General features: G+C 40.9%; 1 protein-coding gene across 1 annotated transcript; it reads left to right on the forward strand.

Moving 5' to 3' along the window:
* The first annotated feature begins 1,055 nt into the window (after positions 1-1,055).
* Positions 1,056-3,372, forward strand: LOC105055837 (calcium uniporter protein 2, mitochondrial). The gene is made up of 2 exons (XM_010937835.4): positions 1,056-1,863; positions 2,643-3,372. Exons 1-2 carry the CDS (start codon positions 1,315-1,317, stop codon positions 3,147-3,149), a joined length of 1,056 nt encoding a protein of 351 aa, XP_010936137.1. The 5' UTR covers positions 1,056-1,314; the 3' UTR covers positions 3,150-3,372.
* Positions 3,373-10,858: the final 7,486 nt, after the last annotated feature.

The raw sequence follows: 10,858 nt of genomic DNA on the forward strand, positions 1-10,858 counted from the left end.
AATTTTTCCTCTGATAAATAAAAATTTTCATGAATTTATTTTTCTATACATAGAATTTAAACAACTAATAAACTCTAAATTTGTTAACGAGGCTTCTAAATACTCTCAATATTTAGGAAGACACCCCCTCAAATTCTAACTTGTTTGAATTTTTTTTTCAATTTTTTTAATGCATGCATGGAATTAGTTAAAAGCTTTCTAAAATAATTATAAATTCAATTTCAATTTCAATTATGAAGGGTTCCTCTATTTTTCTGATTTTTTAATAAGTGGGTCCAATCCATTAACCTTTTTCTAAATAATCTAAATTCAATTTTTAAAAATAACTAAGAAGGGTCTAATAAAATTTATTTCAATTTTTTTCTCTGCATGCATGGAGAAAAATATTTCCAAAAGCAACATGATTCTCTAAAATATTATTTTCTGTATGTGATGATTTGTAATATATTTAGATATACATGACTTCCTGCAATTATAAAATTTATTTTAATTTTTATTTCTTAAAGAAATGTAGTGGTGATTTCCAATATACTTAGATACACACAACTTTTTAAAATGATAAAATTTATTCCAGAATTTTTTCCTTTATGTGTACAAAAGGAAATATTCATTTAAAGAACATTATTTCATCAAATATTTATTTTCAATGCATAATTATTTTTGATATATTTAGATATACATAGTTTTTTAAAATATCAATTTTTTTTTATTTTTTTCTAATTTTTCAAACGTTTGAGAGAGATTGAGTTTTTCTACCTCCTTTATCTCCGATAGGTGTGTGCGTATATGTAGAGAATGAAGTGGGGGACATATTAGCAGTCTTTTCATATGTTAGCACCGTCAAAAATAATACCTGCTGCCAAAAAAAAAAAAAAAGAAGGAAAAAAAACTAACTTAGTAAACGTCTATCATCAAAAAAAAAAAAAAAAAAAGTAAATGTCCAAAATAATGCCTACCGCCAGAAAAGCCAACTAATAACTAGTAAATGCCGGACTTATCACTAGATAATCATGGTTCCAACTCTTCTCCGTTCCTCTTCATTGTTCCAAAGTAGCAGGTGGATTAAACGAAATTTTTTCAGTGTACTTCTCCTGATTCTCTCTTTCCACCATTCCAATATCTCCTGAGATATTAACGAATCCCATCCCTTTGGATCTCTATTTAAGCCCCTCCCTCTTGCCCCGTCCGAAAAACAGAACACAGAGAACTAAAAGACCCTCAGGCCCGGAGTAGACGAGAAGAGCGCAGCGCTCTCTCTCTCTCTCTTCCTCTTTCTTATCTCTAGCCTACCCCCATTACTTCAAAGTCCTAGCAATGGCGTTCGGCAAAACCCTTGCTCACCGGTTCGTCAACGCGGCCAAGTCCCTCCCCGCCGGCACCCTTCTCCCTCCCCGCCTCCACATCGCCGAGCCGTCCTCTTACCTCCGGCGCCTCCTCCCTGACTCCAGCGAGGAGCGGGGGCTCCTCCGCCGGTTCCTCCAGTGGCGGGCCCTCTTTCAGTCGGCGGAGCGGCTTCCCCTCCCGGTCGGCAACGCCCTGGCCGATCGTATCCGGCAGCTGAATCGGGAACGCCTCCGCCTCGAGGGGCTCGTCCCCCCGCCCAGATCCCCGTCGGCTGGGACTCAGGAAGAGGAGGAAAGGATCTCGGTGGAGGAGGCGAGGAAGGTGCTGCGGGCGGCGCAGATGGAGGCGGCGAGGGCGCGGCTGAGGGGAATCCAGAGGAGCTGCGTGGCGTACACGGAGTTCACCCAGATCTGCTGCGAGGTCGCCGGCGTCGATCAGGGGCTCGGCGTCGCCCGCGCGCTCGACGAGTCCGGGGCCGTCATCGTCCTCGGCGCCGTCGTCTTCCTCCGCCCCGACCTCGTGAGCCCCCTCCGTTTTTTCTCGTACTTGGCAGCCAGTTTCTTTCGTTCTATCGTCCTTCATTAATTTATTTAACAAAATTTCTCGTGGGCTTTTTTTTTTTCCGGGTTTTTAACACCGCTGCTGGGTCTAGCGTACAAGTTAGAAATTAGGGAATCGACTTGCTTTATCTTCATTAACGGCCATTTTGGATACCCTCTCCCTGTTATGGGAGGAAATATGAGATATTCGGCATCGGTTTGGGACACGATTTTGGCGCGGTAGACATTCGTGACATCAGCATCGTTTTGTCCAGAGAGTTCTCGTACTGATACACCGCCCCAGCCCTCTGCATCTTTGAATGGGGTATGCTTCGAGCATAATAACGATTGGGTGACGTCGTTCTTTTTTCCTTCTTGAAATAAAGATTAATTTTCTCTTTAAGAAGGTTAATATGTTTTCTTTGGCAACTGAGAAGTAGAGGTGCACAATATGTTGGGTGTCAGCGTATAAATTTTGATGCAGGGGCCTCCTCCGGACGGGGGTTGTATCTTTTTAGCGAAGGAAAGATTCACTTTTCTTCCCGGTGAATCCACCGTTGGATCGTGCATAGCCGCTTCAAGAGCTATGCAGATGATTGAATAGTTTGAAATACTTCGAGAGCTGTAAAAACAAATATATACTTCTTTTTCCCCCCTGTTCTTTTGGACCTTCTACTTACTTGCAAAATATACTTACTAGCTCTTTTGTTCTTTCTATAACTAAATATACGTATCGCTTCCTCTCGTGTCGATCGCTAGGTGGCAAAAGCAATCGAGAACATGATTCCGACGGCATCGGTGGCCCCTGCGAACAACCCGCAAAACAAAGAGCTGAAGGAGATGGAGAAGAAAAAGGCGGAGATCGACATGAAGGCGGAGGGCCAGGTGAGGAGGGAGCTCTGGTGCGGGCTGGGCTTCCTGGTGATCCAGACTGCGGCCTTCATGCGGCTGACCTTCTGGGAGCTCACCTGGGACGTGATGGAGCCCATTTGCTTCTACGTCACCTCCCTCTACTTCATGGCGGGCTATGCCTTCTTCCTCAGGACCTCCAGGGATCCCTCCTTCGAAGGTTTTTTCGAGAGCCGCTTCGCCGCCAAACAGAAGCGGCTCATGAAGGCCCGCAACTTTGATATCGCTAAATTCAATGAGCTCAGGAGAGCCGGCCCCTTCCCTCCATCGCAGCCTCTAAAAGAGTCCTCTTCCTCATCTTGCTCTTCCTACAGCGATTGCCACAGGAGGAGCACCTTGTTCGGACCCATGCATTAGACTGCTAGTTTCATTTGAGATAATATTGTCTCCATTGGAACAGGATTTAAGAGAGAGAAAAAAAAAAAAAAAAGAGGAAGATGACAGAGTAGTTGTAAATAAATCGCTAGTGAATCCACCCCCCACCCTCCTCATCTTTTTTTTTTTTCTGTGGTATAATCGAATAGAGCCAACATTTAGTTTCGTTTTACATATGAAATGAAGTAACCGGACTTCTTAGGCATCGTGGATGTTTATCACCAGTGGTTTGTGGTTGTTGCTCATTATATTGGCATGTCTCGAATGGAAAATAATAAAGGCCCGATTCCATGAGCTACGGGTGGAGCAACAATGATTCCGAAATTCTGGGGTTGCAATCTGGGACACTTCCAATTGGACGTGTCTATGCCGGAACGTCAATTCAAGCCCCCGTGTGTCACACTCAGCAAATACCAAAAAAATTTCCCTATAAATAACGCAGACCTCTCTTTGGAAAAGGAGTCCGATTTTTTCAACCTAACCGCAAAAAGAGAGGGTATCCTCTCCTTTTCCTTTTTCTTTTTCTTTTTTTTTTCTTTGATCATTTACAACCCGAATTGTAGAAATTTCCTGTTACTACTTTTGCTGCTTTTTGTTGATGGTTAACTGTGCTACTTTGGTGCTTATTCAATGCAGTAGGTTGGTTGGTTGGTTGGTTGTGTTCTTTTCCCTAAAAACTCACTATCTTTTTTCTTTTGGTCTTTCAAAGATTGCCACTGTGAAGAGGATACCGCAAATTTTTTTATTTTGCAGATGCTTACAACATTATTAGAAATGAGACAAAGAAAACAGTCTCACTTATGGATTAGTTTTAAATTGAAAGCCTCGATCCATAATTGTCACTATAATTCGGGTCTCTATCTTGATTTTTGGCAGTGGCTTTGATGACTTTCTCGCCCCCTGCCTCTATCACAACCTCCAATGTTTACCATCTCCTTGACCAGCCTTTGTCGGCCTAGAGTACTCAATTTTTGACCACCATGCTTGCTCCTGCGTGCTAGGATTTGCACTATCCTGCATGCGTTGCTTATGCGCCTGGAATGATCCCATCAACTCATCGACGGTCAAATCCTCTAGGTTTTTGGAAACTGCCATGCCGCCTCTTGCTTGGCAATGGGTTCAGTGTACCCATTGCTAATAGTCTTCCAAATATCTTCACTTCCAATTGAAGCTCTGATACTTCAGTTGTTGCAGTTCTCCTTTGTCGATCTTGGAACCTGGAATTAACAAGATTTGAGACCATCTCTACAAAAAGGAATAGCTAGAGGAAATTGGAGCTAGACTTGGTCACCAGGCTTCATACAAATTTTGCTGGTGGTAGCTAGAATGAGGGTTTGATAAATTGCTAAATGCTAATCCCAAACACCTATAATATGCTGGCGGCTAAAAAAGGCGTCCACTCAAAGCACACGCACAAATGAAGTCAAAATAACCAAGGAAAGGTTGATCTCTTCTTCCTCTTTCACCACATTTTACAAAGGAATGGACTATTAGAGACTACATCAAAATTGAGAGATAATATAACATGAATTAAAAATATGAAGCTCCAAAATTACCATTGATAATAACCCCTAATTTATTTAGCTTCTACAAGACTTAGGTCTCCTTCTCTACGGCTCTAATTACAGTAACTGGTTCCCTTTGGAATTGGTTCAGGTTTACCTGAATTTGGAATTGGTTCAGCATCATATTCTTTCGATCTTTCTCATTTTTTGCATTCATAGTTGAGGTTCTGGTTGGCTGTAAACTCTTCATTTTCATCGCCTTCTTCTACGCTGTATCTTATCTGATGTTCCCCTCCTTGCTGTAATTTATCCATCGTATCGAATAAAAGCCGGGGTGGCTAAATTTAGCCTCCCTTCACATCAAAAAGATAAATCCCCTCTCCTAGTACAGTAACGTTCATATTGAAAATTTAGGTTTGAAGCTATTAATCCAGCATTACAGTTTCCGGTTTGAAACCATAATTCCAGCACAATCGGCAAGAATATAAGTTTTCTTGCAGATAAAATGCCAAATAATATGAAGATATATGCACAACTGTGGAGTGCTGTTGTCATGCACCTCGATCGGTGAATGATGGACAGCATACGCAACCTATAAAACCATATGCTCTTGCTCACCCAATGACGTAAACGAGTGTCTCAATCCTCATCCTCGGATGAGAAGAGCTGCCACCAAGCAACTGATCTGAAACCCATTTTACCACAGTATTTCAGAGACTTCTCCAAAAACACTACAATAGTATCACAATGACAACCCTCTTGAGTTTTTTTATATACCCCAAAATTAGCATGCATCTCTTGGCAGATTAGGTGGCCATTTTGATCAGCAGAAAGTCTCTATTAATTCCTTCAGCAGGCCAAGCTGATGCATGCATAAAATGAATATTTTTCCCCTTTTCTGTGTATGTGAGGGAGAGACAGAGAGAGACAAAGCAAATGAATCATCTGCTATGAAATATGTGTTCTTCTCTCCGGCATCTACTCAACTTCAATTTTTCACATTAGGTCCTGGTTTTACAAACACGTACCCCATTATCTTTTATTATTCATTATTATTATTATCATTATTATTATTATTTTATTTTACTTTTATTATGAAGACCAATTCCCATTATCATCCAATCAGGTCGTCTCACCCCTACTACTACTACTAACTTGCTCTGCTCAAATAATATTTGGAATTAGGTGCCTACATTATACAGACATGTGCTCCCATATTCCTGGCATTATATTATTGTTCAGCAGGCAGAGCATATTCCCATCTATCCGTACACTCATTTACACACGCAGACACAATGCGAGGGTATATGGAAGTGTGGTGTTTCAGTGAAGAGGGGAGCACATTTGGAACTACACTCTACCACCATCTCTCCTGGATTATTAATTGCGTCCCAGTATCATGCTTGGCTAGAGTTTATAAATGCAAGGAATAAGGTGGCGGTTAAGATAGTTTTCAGGGGAAGAATATGGTAAATCAGCTAGCAGTCCGAGACAAAATTAGTGTGAAACTTGTTGGTGTCGCACTGGAGTTTCTGGAACGTTGCACTACAACAGGGTGATAATTGGTCGAACAACTTTGAGCTAAAAATTTGTTTTCTCGATTAAAGGAATCGGTACCAAGAATCTATTCTTAATCAGATGAGCATTTTTTTCAATCATGTGAAAATTATTGTTTCCTCCTCGTCATTCGGATGTGGTGGGGAATTGGTAGCTAAAATGGTGACAGCATCAATATTTTAAGTTGGCGTAGCAAATCTTCAGTTCACATCACGGAAACCTTGGGCTCTTTCATAGATTTTGTGTCCATAACCATATGGTACAACATCATGCAATATTCCGATGGTCCTTCTTTCAAGAATTTGTTCTAGGTACTCTTACTTCCCAGAATGCCTCTTCCACTGCTTATCCAGAATTCCAGACATGGTTCGATCAATTATTGCCCCTCTAATTGCATCGAAAAGCTTCAAAGTTTATATTCTTGTGTAGCAGAGAAACATCACTCTTGGTCGCGAACTTAAACCCGAAAAAAGGAAGTGAGAATATTGGAATGAATTGAAGTAATGAATATATATATATATATAAGGTGATTGCAAGGTCCAAAATATATGGAGAAGAAAATTTTAACTTTAGGTGGTTGTTGGAGAACAGATAATAACCATGTAACTAGAAGAAAAATGCTAAGTGAGCTGAGAGGTGAAAGTGTCGCATTTTCGTTTTTTGGATCATTTCCTTTTTCTTTCCAAAAAAAGAAAGGGTTACTGCAAAGCTGTCTGTGAATCATTTAGATCGCATGTATGGACAACACCAGACAACGTGGTCGAATGGAAGGAGAACAGGGGCTATGGCAGAGATCTAGTAGCTATTAATACTAAAACCCCCATGTCTTAGGCTGCATCACAATTATTGTTAAGAAGGGATGTCCAATATATAATAATGTCCGGTGGAGGATTCTAAAATGAAGCGATTCAAGCGTCTCCATTTCTAACGTGCTTGTGACCAGGCTCAACCTGAGGCCACGAGGAGAATTAGTCTCGGCCTGGCCCAACCTTGGATTCGACCCTGAACGCTTTCAGGCCCTGAGAAATAAGAACCAGCCCATGATGCATACTGGCTGGGCTGCATAAGGCTTGCACGCTTACTATTACCAAGATCGCGCTTCCCTCCTGAGCTGTGCAATTCACCCAGAGAAACTTGCGTAGATTCATGTTACATGCTTAGGAATTTTACCTTTGGGCTGTCCAAAGTGGGTCTATCCACTACTGGAGGTTTCCCCCGCCCATAGCTCAGACTGCTCAATTTTGATATCCTGTCTTCTCTCTCTCTCTCTGTTTTTTGCCTTCCGGTAAGCAATGAAACTGTGAGCTATATTAAATTGAAATAGCGGTTTACATTGAAGTGGACAGACCCAGTATGGGAATACTTATACAATAAGTAACTGACTTGGGAAAGGAGTTAAGTGTACAAAAGATGCTAGGAAACAAGAAAGTTCTCAGAATTTTGATTGGGAGGTGTTTACATTGGAAGCTGATTGTCGGGTGTGATAATGCGTTGCTATTCCCTGCTGAAGCCAGGTGATGAGCCCAGAGCACAAGCCAACCTTTTGATTATAGTATTTCCAAAAGAGAGTGGTTGTGACCATGTTTGAGTACCATAATTCCATCGTAAACAAACAGTTATAGAACGCACCATGAATACGCCACAATGTAATGTCGTAACAGAGAAGAGGGAGCAGCAAGAAATGTTCGAGTAACAGGGGGGAAACTTGTTAATTATCGCTACCACCCAATCCTCCAGTATGCCATTGGATGTTGCCGACCAAATCCCATCAGAATTTTTGGCAAATGAATCATCATATGGGATAGTACATCTGAGTGATACAGTCTTTTTTTTTTTTTTTTTTCTGAGGATTCTGAGTGATACGGTCATAGGCAATATAGGATAACACAGGTACCTGGAGGCGGTTGGAAAAAATGGAAGCAAAAGAAGGAAGTGTAGTATCTGTTTAGCACAGCCTAAAATATAGGATACACTTCAGCCTAAAATAATAATTGAGCATGAGAATCAAAGTTAAGCACCATGAAAGAACGGTACTCCATAAACATCAGCCTAAAATAATAATTGAGCATGAGAATCAAAGTCAGACCATGCATGACAAGTAAAATCGCCATCTAAGGCTTTGTGAGCTAAGTTGTCAGCCACTTGATTCGCCTCCCGACGCACATGCGATGTAGCAGTATGAGAAAAGGAGTGTAACCAATGCCTCAAATCCAGGAGTAAAGGGTTAACTTGGGGATGTTGTAATAGTGCATCATGCAACTAAGAAATTACCATGATAGAATCCCCCTTGATGAGCACATTAGGCACGTACAGCTGCTGTATAGTAACCTTAATATCAAGCCATGCTGCAGTCAGTTCAGTAAAGGGCACTGAAGATGTAACAACTCAGATTTAAAAAAATAAATAAATAAAAAATAGAGGAGGAAGACTCTTAGCCGGAGTCTTCTTCTTTCCCGTCTCCGGCAAAATCGGATCGATAGAGTCCGATTAGGGGTAGGAAATCACCTCTATAAAATCCTCTTTCCCTCCCTTATGTCTCTACAATTGGTTTTGGAGAGATTTTTAAGAAATTTGAGAGATTTTTCCAAGAGGATCCGCGGGTTCTTAGATGGGAAAAAGGGGTTCGCCGGAGCTTTTCTCAACCGCCGGAGCAAGGTAAGCCCCTCCCCTTCTTCCTCTCCCTCTTCCCTTTCTCCCCTGGCCCAAAGCCTCGCCGTCGGCCACCGTCTTTGCCGAAAATCAGTAGCGAAAGAATCCCCTGTTTTCTGAATCTTTCTTTGATTTTTTGTCGGTCGAACCTTGCCGCCGGCCGTCCATTGCCCACCGCCGCCTCCATCTGTTGTCGGATCTCCGGCCAAGCCGCCGGAGCCCGAGCCACCAAGCGGGGGGGGAGGACCTCACGGTCTTCCCCTGTTTCAGCCAAGGGAGGCCGCGGGAAGAAAAGAAGAAGGGAGAAGAAGAAGAAAAGAAAAGAAAAGAAAAAGGAAAAAGAAAAAGAAAAAGAAAAGAAAAAGAAAAAAAGAAAAGAAAAAAAAAGGAAAAAAGAGAAAGAGAAAAATAAAAATAAAAATAAAATAAGAAGAAGAAGAGAGAAAAATCTTTCCTCTCTCCTCTCTCTACTTTCTCTCTCTAGTTTCTCTCTCTAGATTCTCTTTCTATTTTCTCTCTCTAGATCTTTCTCTCTTTTTGTGAATTTTATCTCTCTAGAATCTTTCTACTCTCTCTGATTGCATCACAAACCCTAGGATATATTTGAATTAAAAATATGATGAATTGAGATTGCTCCGAAATTCGTGCAGTAGATCTGATCCCAGTCCGATCCTATTCGAAATTTGTAACACTTGATTCATATTAAGTCACCCTGATAGGACCTCTGATGATCTCGATCATGAGTGCCTCATCGAAAGGATACGAAGATTTCTCTCTCCACTTTCTCTCTCTAGAATTTTCTCTCTCTTCATGGATTTTCTCTCTCTAGAATTCTTATGGATCAGTGGAGGATCCAGATACTTAGATAAATCCTAATTTTGGTTAATCCTAAGAGAGGTCCTCGATTTGTGTTATTAAGATCGATTATCGATAATTTTCTCCATATATGATCTTTATATTTGATCAGGGTTATGAAGAGATGATTGTCTGCAAATGATATCGAGTAGAATATTTTGTTAAAGAATTCATAAATCAAAGAAGAACATTGATTTTTGTGCTTGGATCAGTCACCGGTAAAGGTAAGAATCTCTGTACATGATCACTATTATATATATGCTATTTTACTGTTGGTCTTGCATTATTGGTTTTGCATTGTCGGATTTGAGATCGATGAATTTATTATATCTGAGATACTGTTATTTGATTTTGAGCATGAGTATGTTATGTTAATATATATGTATCATAGATTGATGGCATGATTATATGGATATGACATATCTGAATTGATCATAATGCAAGACAGAATTGATTGATGAATACAACACATAATGATTAAATGAAAAGAAAGAGATATATGGTATGGACTAGCCTTGTCATGTGGACCAACCCGCTAGGAGCTTATGCCTGGGACAGCCTGCCAGAAGCTTATGCCTGAGACAGCCCCCACTGGCTTACAGGTGGATCAGCCGGCCAGGAGCTCATGCCTGGGACAGCCCGCCAGGAGCTTATGCCTGGGACAGCCTCTCACGGGCTTTGGTACGTGGGACAGCCGGCCAGGAGCTCATCCTGGGACAGTCTTGAAAGACTTTTTTAAGTGGATTCGATCCGGATGATGACTGAGGTATAGACTTGGATAGTCCAGAGCCAGAAAGAAAATGTTAAAAATCATGTGATTATGAAAAGAGAAATGAAAGATAAGGCATGAAACAATTGTTGAACAAAAGTGTTTTACCTGTTAACATATGATGATGCATCTATTTTGACAAGACAGCAAATTTATGAATGTTTGCATTATTCTGGACATTGAACATGAGATTTTATATTTTATTGCTATTCTTTATTTTCAGACTATATTACTATATCAGTGTGATATGGGAATTCTTACTGTACTGTAAAGCTCACACCCCTTCATCTTTCTTTTTCTTCTCAGAGTTACAGGATGACTTAGATTGGCTATGGCTTGGATTTACGGATGAGCAG

Source organism: Elaeis guineensis, chromosome 13 (genome assembly GCF_000442705.2).
Source record: "Elaeis guineensis isolate ETL-2024a chromosome 13, EG11, whole genome shotgun sequence".
Classification (NCBI taxonomy): Eukaryota; Viridiplantae; Streptophyta; class Magnoliopsida; order Arecales; family Arecaceae; genus Elaeis; species Elaeis guineensis.